This window comes from Ictalurus furcatus, chromosome 10 (assembly GCF_023375685.1).
Source record: "Ictalurus furcatus strain D&B chromosome 10, Billie_1.0, whole genome shotgun sequence".
Lineage (NCBI taxonomy): Eukaryota > Metazoa > Chordata > Actinopteri > Siluriformes > Ictaluridae > Ictalurus > Ictalurus furcatus.
The window spans coordinates 19,426,727-19,445,085 of NC_071264.1; the positions used below are offsets into that span (position 1 = coordinate 19,426,727).

The 18,359-nt window shown below is 36.7% G+C and overlaps 2 protein-coding genes across 3 annotated transcripts in view; one reads left to right on the forward strand and one right to left on the reverse strand.

Moving 5' to 3' along the window:
• Positions 1–1,861, forward strand: part of LOC128613488 (arf-GAP with coiled-coil, ANK repeat and PH domain-containing protein 2-like) — a 46,873-nt gene extending 45,012 nt beyond the window's left edge. Inside the window, exon 24 of one of the 2 annotated variants that reach the window (XM_053634293.1) lies at positions 1,137–1,861. In XM_053634293.1, coding sequence (XP_053490268.1) covers positions 1,137–1,216 — 80 coding nt within the window. In that variant the 3' untranslated portion in view covers positions 1,217–1,861. The remainder of the gene's footprint in view (positions 1–1,136) is intronic. The other variant, XM_053634291.1, reaches the window with a different exon arrangement.
• Positions 1,862–6,800: 4,939 nt separating this feature from the next.
• b3gnt7 (UDP-GlcNAc:betaGal beta-1,3-N-acetylglucosaminyltransferase 7) lies at positions 6,801–17,934 on the reverse strand. The gene is made up of 2 exons (XM_053635414.1): positions 17,563–17,934; positions 6,801–10,103 (listed from the first exon to the last, which is right to left on the reverse strand). Coding segments are annotated over exons 1-2 (1,227 nt in total). The 5' UTR covers positions 17,565–17,934; the 3' UTR covers positions 6,801–8,878.
• Positions 17,935–18,359: the final 425 nt, after the last annotated feature.

The following is an 18,359-nucleotide window of genomic DNA, read 5'->3' on the forward strand; positions in this document are numbered from 1 at the left end:
GTAACTCTTCATCTCCCCACCCCATCACACACTATTGATTAATTACACACACAGTTTGTGTTTCTTCAGTCCCAGATTGCTGCAGAATAACTCCATTAAAGCACTGCAGACCTGAGGATGAATATAGAGGTTATAAAGTGGCACGGCACCTTATCCGTGTTAATGTAGTCATTAATGCTGGTAAAAACATTCCTGAGTTATTTCATTTAGAGCTGCAACTAGATTTCTAGATCTCTATTTAGATATCTTTTATATACGTTGCATCTTCTTTGTGAAGGTGTCTGTATTATTTTAACACTGTTTAGCTGTAAATCTGCAATTTTATCATTTTGTAAATTCTGCTGTTTATCCCAAGCAGCACAAAACACACACAGTGTCTTATTATACCTGAAATTATTTTTAAACCTAATTTATGTATTTATTTTGTTATTTATTTTTATGGCAAGTGATCTTTGCATACTTTTTTTGTGAAATATTAGTGTGTGTGTATATACAGCTATATAAATAATATATTTATTTATTTATTATAGACTATTTAAGACAGTTGAATGTACATTTTTTTTTATATGTATTATATGCAAAAAGAAGTTGTTAGTTTTATGTGCCAAATGAATTATAATAGTGCAGATTAAACCCAGTAGAGGATTGTGTTATAAAACCATTTTATAAAAATTAGGAAATCGGTTTCATTGATATTTGTGTACGTATATGCTTGTATATGCATTGCATTTATTAAGTCTTTTTTTTAAATCCACATTTATTCTGTGACACTGACACCAACACATGCTGTGTTTCTGAGACTTCTTTACTAATGTCTTCTCTGATGCACTATTTTGTGTTTAGTGAGTGACACAAACAAATCCTTTCATATTTATAAGATTATAAGATCCCAATAAACATGTCTGTTTCTCTACACACTTCCTCTACTTCCTGTTTTCATTCTTCTCCTTTTTTCCTCTGCTGATTGGCTGATGAGCTCTGAGAGCCCAGGTATGACTTCTTGTTCTCCATTTTCCATCTTTCATCTTGTTTTCTTGTTTTTGCAGAAAGCGTCTGTCCCATTTCCATTTTTAACAGAAGCCTTTGTTTGTTTGTTTATTTATTTATTTACGTATTTATTTATTTGTGTTCCTTAGGTAATGAAACATACCAGGACATTTTCCAGGATTTCTCCCAGATGGCATCAGATGATCCAGATAAACTCCATCGCTTCTGATATTGAGATTTCTTTGCTCCTGCGTCTATCACGCAACACAATGAAGTTTTTTTGTTTTTCATTTGTTTGACCTTGCATGTATTTTAAATTTCACAAAATACAGAAATAATTTTACACCAAAGATAAATTGTTACAGTAAAGTAAGCAGTATATCTGATGATGTAATGATCAGTTCTTAGTCCCACAAGTGTAAATATTTGTCTCTATATTATTACTGCATAATCTCAGTTTTATTTTACTCTGTATTTAAACTCCTGCATATTTTATATTCTCTTTTTATCACGTTGTTGAAAATTTGGTGTTATGTCTGGGAGAATCACTCAGCGTGTGTGGGATTTTATTAGTTATGTATGAATTATAGCATGTAATGTACTATTCATGTTAATGTTATAGCCATATATTGGATTCTATTTCTTTTTGTTCTTAGTTTTTAGCAACACTATGTTTTAGTCCTGTTGCATGTTTTTTAATCATATCACAATTTTCAGTTCAGTTTATCATCAGGGTCTGTTTTTATTTTAAATTATTTATTTATTGTTTTTTTTTTTTTTTTCTTCTCACCATACCAGTAAGTTCTGAGAGTTTGATCAGCATGGAGTTGTAACTTTTATTTTATCACTTATTTTATATATATATATATATATATATATATATATATATATATATATATATATATATATAATATAAAACATCAGTCGGATGATATTTCTATATAAAAATTTCTGAATTTTTTTTTTCTTTTTTAAAGGAGTCTGTCAGAACCTGGTGCTTTAAAAAAAAAAAAAAAAAAAAAGTAGCTGAACGCTCAGTAATATAACAGATACTATTTCACAGGAGTCTGCCTGTTAAACATTTTATGCTAAAGGAACTTATTAGCAGTGTTTTGAATATATTTAGATTTATTTTATGCAAATGAGATGCAAAACTCTTTTTGCTTTCCTCATAGTTAATTTTTTTTTGTCTTTGCTCTCTTCCATGTTTTACCTTTCTTTAACTTTTGTGCTAAAGAATTTTTTTCTTCTATGCTGTCTCTTAAACCATCTGTCTCTTCCTTTTTCCTATTCTTCTTTCTTTGTTCCTTTGTGTTGTACCCCATTTATTATGTGGTGAAGGCATTATATTTTCAGATTGCTCATCTGTGTGTCCAGCCGAGATTCTTTTTAGATCAAAATCTTCCAAATGAGTGGTTGAATGACTTTGAACTGGTGAACTGATAAGATTTTGGTATTGATCCAAGTAAGATCACGGTCACAGGAAAGACAGATGTGTGAAGTAATTTTATTCAATAGTTTCCTACCTGTTGAAATAAAATTTAAGGGGAATTCAGACTTGATGGACTAGACTTGATGGCAGTGGAGGTATCCCTGTTCTACTTGTTTCTCTTCATCATTCTCACTTCCTTTCGTTCTTTTTCTTTCTTTTTGTCCGTCTTTCTTACTTTTTCCTTTCTCTTTCTTTGTTCCTTTCTATTTTACTTCCACTTATCTTCTTTTGTTTCTCTCTCTCTCTCTCTCTCTCTCTCTCTCTCTCTCTCTCTCTCTCTCTCTCTCTCTTCTTTCACCTGGATTAGATCATCATTAGAATTAAACTGAATTGTATAATGCTCAGTGTAGATATGTGCACTTGTTTTAAATCTGCATTATGCTTTTCTTTTTGATGTAAATTGTGTATACATGTGCTTTATGTGCTTAAATGTGAAATGGTGGTACTTTAAATGAATTGCTCTGTGGTTTTATTATTGTGATGATTAGATTCCTGCAGATGCTGTGGTTCAGTTGAGGAAGAAGCTGTATGATTTCTGTATGATTTTTATATAAAGCATTTTATTCTCCTGGCCATAATGATGCACTGCTTTATTATTATTATCATCAGCCATAGCGAGGCATGGACTCCACAAGACGTCTGAAGGTGTGCTGTGATACCTGGCACCAAGGCGTTAGCAGCAGATCCTTTAAGTCCTGTAAGATGTGAGGTGAGGACTCCATGGATCGGACTTGTTTGTCCAGCACATCACTCAGATGCTCGATCAGATTGAGATCTGAGGAATATGGAGGCCAAGTCAACACCTTGAACTCTTTGTCATGTTCCTCAAACCATTCCTGAACATTTGTTGCAATGTGGCAGGGAGCATTATCCTGCTGAAAGAGGCCACTGCCAATAGGGAATACCATTGCCATGGAGAGGTGTACTTAGTCTGCAGCAATGTTTAGGTAGGTGGTAGGTGTCAAAGTAACATCCACATGCAGGGCAGGACCCAAGGTTTCCCAACAGAACATTGCCCAGAGCATCACACTGCCTCTGCCAGCTTGCCTTCTTCCCATAGCGCATCCCAATGCCGTCTCTTCCACAGGTAAGCGACACACACACACACACACACCCGGCCTTCCCATTGATGTAAAAGAAAATATGATTCATCAGACCAGTCCACCTTCTTCCATTGCTCCATAGTCCAGTTCTATCATACAATGCATTAACTTTTTCAGCAGTTTGTGCTACAGTAGCTCTTTGATGGGATGAGACCAGCTAGGCTAGCCTTTGCTCCTCAAGCGCATCACTGAGCCTTGGGCATCCATGAGCCTGTCACCAGTTCACCAGTTGTCCTTCCTTGGACCCCTTTTGGTAGGTACTTACTGCTGGATAGACCTGCCTTTTTGGAGATGCTCTGACCCAGTTGTCTAACCACACAGTAGGAGCACAATTTCCACCTTCTATTTATATATTGTGAATCACTAGTTATATATATATATATATATATATATATATATATATATATATATATATATATATATATATATTATATTATATATATATATTTGAGCATGAATTTAGGGGTGCTTAAACTTTAAATAGTCAGGGATGTCTTATCTGTAAAAATAATAATAATAATCCACAGACCACCTCAGTATAAATCAAAATAATAAAAACCAGAAAAAAAAAAAAATAAAATCACAGACCCCACTCTAAAGTGTTTCTTTTTATTTTAGTTTATTACTAGTTAAATTCTGCTGAGTCTGAGATTTCATCCGAGTTCTACGTTCGGGGTTTTTTAGATGAAGCTGCTGTAATGGCCACTAGATGGCAGTATGTGCACAAAAAAGAAACAAACGACTTCGTCACATAAATTAATCTCGTTAGCTGTACTGTTAGTGTTCTGAAAGCAAAAAAATCTCACATTTCAATGCAATATTAAGAAACCAAGTCTGTGTTCAGTGAATTAATTAACCCATTGATTGATTAAAAATTTTAAGCAATTAAGTAATTTACTTTCATTAAAAATAAATGAAAAATGAATTCAGTGACGGTGGCAAGGAAAAACTCCCTAAGATGATATGAGGAAGAAACCTTGAGAGGAACCAGACTCAGAAGGGAACGCATCCTCATCTGGGTAACAACGGATAGTGTGAAAGTAAAAGAAAGTTCATTATGGTTTTTATATGAAGTCTGTTTGTTGAACTAGAACACTGTTCACTAAAGGAGACCCGAGTGCAAAACTGCATGTGGTAATTGCAGTCCCAATGCCATAGTAGCAACCGTAGTCCCAGCAACCACAGCGAGAATGTCCATGTGCAGTTGAGGTCCAAAAGCATTTCCATGGTACTTCAAGTGGTACCATCCTAAGCACTCTCCAGGCTGCTGTAGCCTTCACTATTTGAGGAACCAACAAATAGCCTGCGCCTTTTGATCTGCGTAAGCGTGGCGGATCATAGAAGACCAGAAATTACTGTGGCGCAAGACCATTTAGTGCCTTATAGGTCAATAGTAGTATTTTATAATTAATGCAAGATTTCACTGGGAGCCAATGCAGTGTGGATAAGATCGGGGTGGTCGTATCTTCTGGTTCTAGTGAGGACTCTAGCAGCTGCATTCTGGACTAACTGGAGTTTGTTTATGCTCCTGCTGGAACATCCAGACAGTAAGGCATTACAGTAATCTAGTCTAGAGGTGACGAAAGCATGAACTAATATTTCTGCATCATGTAGTGACAATATATTTCTTATCTTAGAAATATTTCTGAGATGAAAGAAGGCTATCCTAGTAATATTATCTACATGAGCATCAAATGATCGACTGGAGTCAATAATCACTCCAAGGTCTTTTACTGCTTTACATGATGAAACGGAAAGTCCATCCAGAGTAACTATGAGATCAGAAAGCATACTTCTAGCTACACGTGGTCCTAGTACAAGTACTTCTGTCTTGTCAGCATTAAGTAAAAGGAAGTTAATAAGCATCCAACATCTAATGTCCTTTACACATTCCTCAACTTTATTAAGCTGCTGTCTGTCCTCTGGCTTCGCTGAAAATACAACTGTGTATCATCAGCATAACAGTGGAAGCTAATTCCATGTTTACGAATAATCTGACCCAGAAGTAGCTTATATAAAGTAAAAAGCAGTGGGCCTAAAACAGAACCTTGTGAAACACCAAATTTAACCTCGGGATGTGTAGAGAAGTCACCATTTACATCTACGAACTGATAACGATCGGTCAAATAAGACCTGAAATAAAATATTGTATACATGGCTGCATGTTTAAATCCTAATGGCTGTTGATGGATTTCAGATATTCTAATTGTTTGTGGTATTTAATCTGATTTCAGATCTGATGACATATCAATGTCACACACACACAGCCTCCTGAACATAAGCCACCATGACAGGAGGTTTATATTAAGTTAGATGTATTCAACAACAGACACACAAACTCGCACGTACTCTATGAAGTCACATCTCATTGCCTGTTTAACCTGTTAAATCAGTTGATCTGATGTTCAAAAGTAAAAATCATATATCTGTCATCAATGAAATTATTCTGATTAACCCCAAATAAAGACCAGCTCTTTCTGTAGGATTTTCTTCATCTTACTGGTTTCATCCGACTGCTAAAGCCATGGTCTGCAAAGAGCTTAAAAAGCATACAGTATCTCACTTGTTGAAATATCAGGAGAGGGATACAAAAATGTTTCCAAAACATTACATTTACCATGGAACACCGTAATGGCCGTCATCAACAAATAGAGAAAATGGAGCAACACAGTGACATCACCAAGAACAGGACACCCTCCAAAATTTATAAAAGTACAAGACAAATTCATATAAGGGAGGCTGCCAAGAGACCTATGGCAACATTAAAGGAGCTGCAGGAATATCTGAGAAGTACAGATTACTCTCTGCACGTGACAGCAATCTCTTGGGGTGGGGTGGCTAGACAGAAGCCCTTTCTCACAAAACACATCCAAACTTGATTAAATCACCCCAAACCATGTGGCAAAATTTGCTTTGGTCTGATGAGACCAATTCCAAAAGGTATGTTTGGTGCAAAAAATCACATCACCAAAGGAACACAATACCCACGGTGCAGCATCATGCTTTATGGCTGCTTTTCTTCAGCCAGAACTGGGGCTTTTTTCAAGGTGGAGGGAATCATGAATAGCTACAAATACCAGTAGATTTTAGTGCAAAACCTTTAGGTGTTTGCTAATAAGCTGAAGATGAAAAGGAATTTCAGCTTTCAGCACGACAATGACCCAAAGCATACATTCAAATCAACAAAGGATTTCCTTAACCAAAAGATCAATGTTTTTGAATGGCCTAACCAGACTTCCCCATATCAGTTTATATGGTGTATCCACCATCCACATCCCTGTGAATGAGCTGTTACTATAGAAACAGAAACATATTAGAGCAAGCACATTAATGTAAGCTTGTGATTTACAGCTGCACTACTGGATGTATTTATATGAAACTGTTTAGGTCTCAGGGTGGGTTAGTTAATTAACACACACAGAGTGGTTTTTACACTTTACTACAAATTGGGGGGGAAAATGACACCAAAGTGTAACGAGAGAGAGAGAAAGAAAGAAAGAACAGACATCTTTGTCTTTATAAACCTTTATTTTATAATTATTGTCCCCACATTCTTGCTGATTTCAACAATTTCAGTAATTTCAAGTCAGAATTTAAAAAATTCAGAAGAAAAGTTAAATATCATAGACCCTAAACCGTAAGCTTAGTCTATCTTCAATTTAATTTAAGTACCAAAGTATTTATTAATTTCACAGTTTATAATGTACATTGGGCTGTCTGATCTTAGTGAGTTTTTTTCCTGCTGTAAAGTGATGGAAAAACAAAATATTACCCTGTGTGGCTGGAAAATGTCAATAATAATAATAATAACTGCTGTGTCTCATGTCATGTAGTATAGAAGTGTGTGGTTTGAGTGTGCACACTAACTGTAATGTTACCATCCCAAATGTGAATAAATAAAGTACAGAAAAAGATCTGGATGACATTTACTGAACAAATGTACAGAAGACAAAATTCACCCCATTTTAGCATCAAGTTAAATATATTAACCTTCTCCGCAGAATGAACTACACATTAGGCATGTTTACATTTCAGGTGTATGATTTGAGACACAGCTTTACACACATTTACAAACTTTACACTGATAAACAGTGAACATTACAAAACACAGACAAGAGTGTGGGACAAGAGACACAGACTTGGAGAAATTTGAAAATTATTAACTGCTACCTAGTAAATGCTAGCCTGTATTTCAGTACTATTTTTTGAAAAAAAAAAAAGTACCTTTGCACATGTTACACACTTTATGGGAAGTCGATGGGCAATTAAAGCATATGGAGCAGTGTGTGTAGTGTATAGTTTCCTCAAAAATTGACAGTTTTGTATGAACTACATGAAAAGCGAACTACCGAACAGTCACGATCAGAATCGACAAGTAAAACCTAATAAACATTAAAACCTTGTATTGCTCCAATATACAGTACCGTGTAGAAGTATTCACCCCGTTCAAATTTCCCCCATTTTGTAGTTACAACCAAGTTGAAGCATTGTGGTGGTAGCACCAGGCTGAGAGATTCTCTTGTCCATTTGGTTGCTTCTCTGATTCTCCTCTTGGCAGAGAACAGCGATGTCAACTCCCTATCATGCTCATCTAATAAACCTCACATTAGCAGTTCAAGGGGAAAGTGCAGGAAGGCATGTTAAAAACTGAAGAAAAAACCAAAACAAAACACTGCTTTAGATTAAAACAAAACAAAAATAGTTCATACAGCCTTCAGAACTCCATGAGTGAGGTAGAGAATTTTTTTTGCTCCCTTCTATTTCATTAGAACATCTAATGATATTTTAAATACATTTACAAATCAGTAGAAATAAGAAAAAAAATTATAAACCACAAGAATCACCTAATACCCTCTTATCACCATAGTGTACTTAAAAATAATAATAATAATAATAATATCACTAAAAAATTTTTTTAACCTTCATAAAACTCGTATCAAAACCGCCCTCTCCAGGAAGGACATGCAATGCTGCTTTAAACACGTTGAAAGTTCTTTGCGTTACCATCCAAACGGCACACGTTTTTTTTCGCCAAGCAAAATGGAGGAACTCGGTCAAAAAACTGTCATACAGTGTGCACCTAAAAAAACATCTTACATTTGCTGACCTTTATGTAAACAAGGACGTGTCGCAAATTAATATCATACTGATGCGACTGTCAGCGAAAATAATTAGTAGCCTAGCTACTAATCGTTTGCTAACTCATTAGGTAAATGGCTGTAAGAGTACAGCACTAGTCAGAATTCATTTGGACACCAAGACGAGCTTAAGGCAAGTGCGGTTACATCAAATCTAGTTACATTCCATTAAAGTTGCTTCTGATTTTTGATGCTTCCTGTAACAGCTCAAGGTTTTGTGTGCAAACGAGGTCAGTGTGGACCAACTTCCACATGTCCAGAAGCTCCTGTGGGAGGAGTTTATGGACCACGATCATGCTCTTGTAGAAGCAAGGCTCTTTGTTCATTTTGCTCTTTTTATCCTTCATTAGGCCAAAGGTTTTGAACGCGTTGTGTTTTATAGGTGTCACCTGAAGCACCTCTAAGCACATTCCGAGGAACACGTCATCAATCGGAAACAGATTCAGCATTTCTGATGCCGAATAGAGCCGTCGTGCCAGTGGGCCGTCCATCAAAAAGCCCCCACCTCCTGCATAGGGTGGGTAATGCGTCTTGTTATACAGCACATGTGGGATGTAATACTTGTTCTGTTTCCGTCGGATGGGCTTCGCACGGAACAGGACATCTCCGGCGAACAGGTCCTTCATGTTCTTGCTGGTCTCCAGATACTCAAGAATGTTCGTCACGCTAACGAAGACATCGTCATCCCCTTTGAAAATGTAGCGTACGTTCCCACAGTAGGTGGAGAACCATTTCAGGAAGTGGGTCTCCTTTAAGGTGAGATTGAAGAATGTATCCATGAAATCCCACTGCAGGATGTCGCCGTAGATATAATCTTCGTATTCCAGAAGCTTCTGGTGGTTCGCCTTCTCCACTTCATTGGAGGAAGTTCCCAACAGGAAGAGAATCTTGATCTTCTTGCCGTCTATAACCTGCTCCTTTCCCCAGGTTTGCCGGATCACTTCACGTCTGTCGTGCTGCGATATAATGGATTTTATTACCATGAGGAGGTGCAAGTCTCCGGAACATTTCTCTGGGTGGTTGATGATCATGGGGAAATATCTGCAGTGCCTGTAGAGGAGAAACTGTTTAAAGTTCTGCTCCAGAGCATCGAAACCTTCTGTAGAAGAAATATTCATGTGAGCACTGCAGTTCGTGCTTGTGATGTCCCATGTTCTGGCTACGTCTCTTTCATATATAGGTTCTATGCTGACTTCAGTCGATTTGTCCTGCTTTTCTTTCCAATATTTTATCGTTTCTTTCTGCATGCGTGCATTCCTCTCGATCTGCAAGTCCCCTCTTTTGCCGTCAAATCCTCTGTGAACCACGCTGATCATCAGCACAGCCACGAGGAACATCAGAGCTACCGTCTTGTACATCCTCCACCGTTGTCTGGGATTTGCCCTTGTAAAAAAAACAAAAAACAACAATTAAGGTTACATTTTCGAGGTGGAAATAGAAAGGAGGCAGAAACATTAAAATTCCTTTGTGTTTGATATTTGTCTTCTGTGTCAAAATTGTCCATATGATCTTTGGATTGGATCTGTTGTAGGAATGATGGAGATATGGGTGATGATCATTACTCGTGATTACTTACACACAACCGTACTGGCAAATTGTATGCAGAAGATTGTTAAAGATAACGTTTAAAAATACAAACGTGTTCAACAGTGTTTTAGGATTATTACTCTACAGACTGTACATGATCACAATAAATTCTGGGATGAACTCTAAAACAGACTGTGATAACGTGTTTCCCAGGTTAGATTCTACGATGAAGATCCTCTAACAATATACATTTGATTCAAGAAAATCCCTAACCTTTTTATATTAAAAAAAAATTAAAAATACACTGGGTTAAAAACAACCCAAATTGGGTGAATATAGGCAGAACACATTTTGGGCTAAACCATCAAGTTGGGTTGTTAATTTTAACCCAACAGATGGGTTGTATTTCATTTTACATTTACATTTATTCACTTAGCAGACGCTTTTATCCAAAGCGACTTACAAATGAGAAAGATACAAGCAAAGCGATATCAAGCAGAGAACAATACAAGAAGTGCTACCATACAAGATCTATTAACTGAATTCCAGAAGAAGCAAAGTGCAGAGTAGAGGTGTAAGTGCATTATTTTATTTTTTTATTATTATGAGTTGGTTAGGTGTTCATAGAAGAGGTGGGTCTTTAGCTGTTTTTTGAAGATGGTGAGAGATTCTGCAGTCCGCATTGAGATTGGAAGTGCATTCCACCACTGAGGAACAGTTAGTGTGAAGGTTCTGGAAAGGGACCTTGCGCCACGCTGAGTTGGAACTGCTAAACGTCGGTCGCTAATCGATCGCAGATTGCGAGAGGGAACGTAGGCCTTCAGGAGAGAGTTGAGGTAGGAAGGTGCTGTTCCTGACAAGGTCTTGTAGGTGAGCATCAAGGCCTTGAACTTGATGCGGGCAGCTAGAGGAAGCCAGTGGAGGGAGATGAAGAGGGGTGTGACATGGGTTCTCTTGGACTGGTTGAAGACGAGACGCGCTGCAGCATTCTGAATCATCTCAAGGGGTTTGATGGAGCTGGCTGGGAGGCCTGAAAGCAGTGAGTTGCAGTAGTCCAGTTTAGAGATAACAAGAGCCTGGACTAGAATCTGTGTAGCCTGTTTGGTGATGTAGGGTCGGATTTTCTTGATGTTGTAAAGGATGAAGCTACAGGACCTTGCAGTTGCTGAGATATGGTCTGCAAAGGTCAAGCCGTCATCAAGAATCACCCCAAGGTTCCTGGCCATCCTGGTTGGCATGAGTGTGAGTGAGCCGAGCTGTACAGTGAGGTTGTGGTTGATTGAGGGACAGGCTGGTATCACGAGAAACTCAGATTTTGCCAGGTTAAGTTTAAGATGGTTTTCCTTCATCCAGACCGAGATGTCCGAAAGGCAAGCAGAGATGCGTGCAGAGACGGATGGATCATCAGGCTGGAAGGACAAATGGAGCTGGGTGTCATCAGCATAGCAATGATATGAGAAGCCATGAGACTCAATCACCTGCCCTAGAGATGTAGTGTAGACAGAAAAGAGGAGTGGACCCAGAACTGACCCCTGTGGAACGCCAGTTGTGAGTTGCTGAGTTTCAGAAATACCTCCCCTCCATGATACCTTGAAGGATCTGTCAGAGAGATAGGATTCCACCCAGCGCAGAACCGTTCGTGATGCCCAGGCTGGAGAGAGTTGACAGGAGGTTTCAACCAAAAGGATGGTTTCATTTTTACAAAAATGCTAGGTTAATTTTATTTCATAAGTGGGTTCATATTTTCAGGGTTATTTTTACCTTTTGAAAATGTCAAATCTACCACATTATAAACAAATGTGTCAACATGGTATCTCCATTTATTTATTCACAACAAGGTGTTCAGAAATGTATTGCTAATGCTGCTAAAGTGGTGTTTATATATAGACTTTGCAGAAAATTAGTCAAATAAGTCATATATTTAAGACGAAAACATCAGATTTTGATCAAAGGAGATGTTTTAAAACATCCAAAAACCTGAGTAACCAGCGTACGATCCCATGGGCATTACAAACAGTTAGTGTCATATAAATTGGACTGTTATCGCACATTTTTGCTTTTTCTCCTGTACAGTAATGGTTTTATGGATAAATATATTGATACAAACCTTCACTCAGTTGTGTTCATTTTTAACACACGTGTGTCTAGTTAAGGACCGCACATTTTGTGTTGCTTTTAACACAATCAGTGTGTTATTACATTTAACACATGCTGTGTTACAAAATAACACAAAAATAACACATGTGCTGTTTATACATTTTTCCCTACAGTTATCATCCTAAAATGCAATTAGTTTGTATACTAAAATTCTACTACAATGCTCACAAAATAAACAAACCATTGCATGAAATTCAGGTGACATTTATTAAGTTCATTTAAACATTTGACAGATGTAAGAATTGGAGTTGATGCATCTTCTTACAAATCTCCCTGCCATCTGGGAAGACAAGAGACCCACTCCCTTCCATTTGAAAAGCTGTAAAATAGCAAAAAGAGTGTTTGTTAGTTGTTAGCTACAAACTATGGACAAATTGCCTTTGGTCATCAACTGAGAAATTGTGTTACAGAATCCCAAACTGTGTAATTTTTGAAATGTGACCTCCACTCTCATAATGAACTAAATTGAGCTGTAGACTCACCAGGAAAATCTAGCTGACTTGCGAATATTTATTTTCCTGCCTTTAGCACCTCACCACCAATTTTTGTGCACAACCTAATTAAGTTAACCAACATTATAGAGACAGTGGAAAGCATTACAACCTACTGTAACCTCTATCCTCTCTTTTTGTCACGTTAACTTTGTGAAGAACTTTTGGCCTTGACATTACTGAGCTAGCTAAGTTCCATTAGCCTCTGACTGTCTGCACCTGTTAACCAGCATTAACATTCACTGAATACATGAAGAAACATGGCCCTAACCCATCCACCTAAAGCTAATTACTACAGCTTGCCTTGTCCTAAACACTTTCTAAATGTAGTTAACATTAACCCACTCTCTGTATTGCATCATGGTGAATAGCTATAATGCTAGGTTATCATTAACTTTCAAAAATGTAATGGGCATCTCTAACATTATAGTGAGCTGTATGCTAAAGTAATGTTATCAACTCAAGAGAGGGTCTAAATTAGCATCACTCCTGTGACAGTATCCAGCTAGCTAACCCTAACTCAAAGTCTCAGATAAGATTTATAAAATAACCTCAGTCCATATTTCACAGCCAACATAAACATATGCCAACAGTAGTGTAATGACAACACTGAGGAAGCAGTACACGATATTCGCTTTTGAACCGTTGTGATGAGTAAAGTTAATTATCACTTGCTCTGTTACTGTTTTCCAATGAATACATTTTCGAGGGCTCCCTGCCTAAATATCACAAACTCGCCCAGGCATTTTCAGCAGCATTAATGCTAAATAGTGATGAACGCTAACTTACCTGTGGTCATTTGGCTCCGACTCCGCTGTCACAATCAAAAGGTCAAAGCAATGAACATTCACTTTGAGGCGAGTTAAGATTTGGATGATGACGTCGGCACCGCAGTCCGCAACGTGATTTGGACAATAATTTAACACGTGTTGAAATAGTAATAACAAAAAGTGTGTAGAATATTAACACATCCTTTTTGAATGTGTTTCTCCAAATAAATCAAAAACAGTTTGTCCGTGTGAAAACCATCACCTCCACCTGAGGCGAATTCAAACAGTCCGTGCTGAGTTGATTTGACCCAAGGAGCTGAGCTGAGGTTCATTGATTCAACTGTCAGTCAAAATGACCCAGTCACTAACCCAGCGGTTCGGTTACACAAAACTACCCCAAAACTACCCAAGACGGAGAAAATAACCCAATTAAATGACCCAAAAGGCTCAACCCCAACCCAGCATTTTTTAAGAGTGTACGTTCTGCTTACATCATCTTAAAATAAGGACATTTTTTATTTCCTGTCTAATTAGCATGTTTCATTTATCAGCACCACTACTGAATTTGTAGCTGTCCCATGAGTTTACTGATTTTAGATGATCGTTGTAGCAGTGCTCGCACAATGATATTTTAATCAGAAATTTCTCACAGTCATGTCACAATCATGAGACCTTGTGCATTCTCAGATCTCCAATCTCAACTCACAACTGAAAATTTTTTTATAGGATTTTTACCTATAAGAGATACCAGGCTGAAAATCATACAGTGTAAAGCCAGCTTAGCTTTTATTTACATGTTGGGGTTTATCCTTGCTTAAATAATAATTAATATTATAATAAAACAAGCTTTTAGTTTGACCCTTATGCCATTATCTTTTATTATTGCCATTTGAACTCTTTTAGCTTTCACCCAGTTGTTGTCAGGATGACTCATGAAATTCCACCAATGGATTTTGATTTGTTTAAAGTCATTGCTCACCCAAGACAATAAGTCTTAGCAAAACTGGTTTTGGTGGGTTTTTTTGTTTTGTTTTTTTTGTTTTGTTTTTTTTTTTGGGGGGGGGGGGGTTTCATCTGCGTGTTCAGTTAAATAAAGCACACCTGACAGCTGACTGGTGTTCTGTAAGTATTTGTCATTCATGGGCGTAACTGTTCTGGGTATAGGTCTAATAAATATTTTTTAAAAACCGGTTATGTGACTGACTGATTTACAACCAAAAGTTGTTTGTGAAGTGTTTCATAGAAAAAAACTATATACTTCTATTTAACTATAACTTCTATCTTTATACTGTATGTACTTATAGTAATGTGGTCTTAAATAAATTCATGCTGCAGTAGTTAATAAACAACTTTTAATGGGTATAGATAAGTTAACACCATTTTATGAGAGCTTTGTCACACAGGAGACATTCTATTATAGACGGCACCTTTAATCAGGCTAAAGTGGTTAAATTTTTTTTAATTTACACTTCCAAACAGAGCTCTTACACAATAACAGTACAAGTCATTTGTTCAGGGCGGAAGTTTGGTGGGGGGGGGGGGGGGGGGTGCGCATTTTAGATATCTATATACAGATATCTATCTATATATAGATATATCTATATATAGATATCTATATATATCTATATATAGATATCTATATATATCTATATATAGATATCTATATATATATATATATATATATATATATCTATCTATCTATCTATCTATCTATCTAGATAGATATAGATCTATATATAGATATAGATTTATATCTAGATATATATCTATAGAGAGAGAGAGAGAGAGAGAGAGAGAGAGAGAGAGAGATGATGGCAGTTGCAGCGGACATACCCAAGAATATTATTGAACTGGAGTCAATTGCTCATGAGGAATGTGCTAAGATTTCTCAGAAACCCTGCCAGAAGCTGGTGTCTGGCTTCGCATCTCATTTGCAGCAGGTCATAACAGCAAAAGCGTGATCTACTACATATTAAAGATGTTTGCAATGAAGGGGTTGAATAATTTTGAAACTGGAGAAGTCATTAGAAGTTGCATTTTCAGTTGAACTTGGGAAAACCACTTGAAGCATTTATTGTGTTGAACTATTTCAATTGCGTTTGTTTGATTTGTTCATTGCAAACAGCTGAAAGTCTGTACATTTTCACAATAAACCCAATTTGCAGTGGGGGTTGAATAATTTTGATTGCAACTGTATATTCTGTTTTAAAATTATGATTTATAATGTGTTTAAAATAAGACAGCAAGAGACAGGTTGGGTTAAGAGGAGGCAATTTGTCCCATTAGAAATGCTGCATGATATTTTCAAATATTTTATGAGTCATGTGTAATAGTGAGCAAATAATCACATAATTAAACTTAAATAAATTTAAATTACATGTAAACTGGGGGGGGGCTGTTTAGGACGATTCTCAGGGCGGCCCAGCAGAACCCCATACTTTCCTGTATGATTTTGGTATTTAAATTGCTTCTTTGTACAATAATCTATTAAGAAGCAGGCTCTAATGAATACCCTCAGACTGTGCCAAGTGCATGTGTGTGTCCCCTTAAGACGTTCGCGGATTATTCAGAGATGGCGCAGAAAAATCGGGATACCAAAAGAGGAAAGAAAAACATGAAAAATGGGAGAGAGCAAGATGGGGAAGACAGCTACTCACCTGTTTTTTTTTTTTGTTTGTTTGTTTTTAAAATAAATAAATAAGGTGATTTATGTTCCCTGTATTGTGGTATGACTCTGAAGCTAGCCTTTATGAAGCTGTTATAATTAACATCAAATAGAAATTCTATCAGTTCCCCACCCCGATGTTTATCCTTAGAAACTGGAACACAATATTTCCAAGAATATGTGTTTTTCCACGCAATTTCCAAGCTTCAAAAAGCACTGGAAAGCACCAAGCGACAATAAAACTAGTCCAGCGTTGTATATATTCAAGCTTTCCGAATCTTTCTGTGAGGAATCGATCAAAATCTAATGTAATACTATAAATCTAATTTAATTGTCCCGAGTGAGTTTATAAGTGAAGTGTTGGAATGATTGTAATGATGTGCTTGAATCGTTTGTTTGAGTAGGTGCATTTCAGTGAATTGGAGAATCCCATTGATCAATCCAGCCTGAATGATTCATTCACGAATAGAACCGATTCAGTTCTCGAGTTCAACTCAATGATTCAATGAACCGGTCACTGTTTTAGCAAATTCCACATTACTTTCTAGAGCTGCTCGTGTGTGAAACTTATTATTCATTCAATTAACATTAACAATAACTAACAATAATAATGAAGTTCATTGTTCTTGGTACTTGGGGAATAAGAAATAAGTTGACAGCTTATAAAGAAATTCAGACAGTTTCTGTAATGTCTGTGTGAGAGAGAATACATTGGTGTTAATTACTTGTACTGTATATATATAGTTATTTGTATATAGTTATAAAAGTATAATTTCAGTTAATTTAATAAACTGTTTAAAAAAAAGTTTCGTTTTTTATAGTCTCTTATTGAATATGCAATAATTGTTATGCTTATTGATAATGACTGTTTTTACACCTGGCAATAAGAAAAGATAAGGTGTGTGTGGGGGGGGGGTGTTGCACATGATAAAACACACAGAAAAATGTATTTTATAGACAAAACGCGTTTTTTTCTATAAGAAATAAAACTTAAAACAGACATACACACAATAAATAGTCTTTTGAAGGTAACAGTATTGTTTGTAAGTAATTAATTTTTATTTTATTTTATTATAGAGCCTAAACAACCGAGAGAAACCAGTTCGTGCTGCTGAGGTACACTTTCTTCAGCCTACTGAATGTTCTCGAGATCTGACTCGCCTTTTTATCAATGAGAAGTGGATATCAAGTGGAATAAGTGTTTCCAGAGATAAACTGGAATGTTTACTCACATGTTGAGAAAGTTTATTAATTCAGACTTGTTCGAGCTCTCGGTTCAAGATGACTGCGAGTGTTTCCGTTTATCTCCCACACAAACGCCGCTGGATTCCACAGTGCCGTGCCGCACGTGAACCTTCTCCTGTTGCTTGCTGCTGCGCGCGCCCACCATCTTTTATAGACTGCTGGAACTCCGTAGCTGTCAATCAACCGTAAAACCACGCCCACAGAGTGCACGGCTAATACAGGACACGCGCCTAAAAGCTCCTCCCCAAAGGATGCAGTAGGTACAGTTTATAAACACTTTTAATGTAATATAATAGAGTCAGTCTATGAAAACTGCACCCATTCAAACGTATATAAATCACTGGAAATAAAATGTAACATATATACATAAATAAATATAGTTAAATATAAATATAGTAAATATAGTTAAATCTCATTATTAATATAAGGTATTACAACTTGAGATACAGTAGTCTATACAAAAGATAATTTCAATGTCATCAGTTCCTAACTACTGCAAAAACATAGTCTGTCTAAATTCCTTACCTCCAGGTAAGTTACACCATGTTACACTCCCGACGATTAAGAATAACACATAACACTTTTTATCCATTTATAGTTATATTTAATGTTGTGGAATGTCAGTGAAACAAGTGAGTTCCTGCCCCGAGCCTTCTGCTTTTGTTTTTGTGTATATCTCATACTAAATAGTTTTAGCTTGAGTTTCAATTTATGGACTGAGGACCGGACATTCTCCTTTAGGATTTTCTGGTAGAGAGCGAAATTCATGTTTCCCTCAATTATT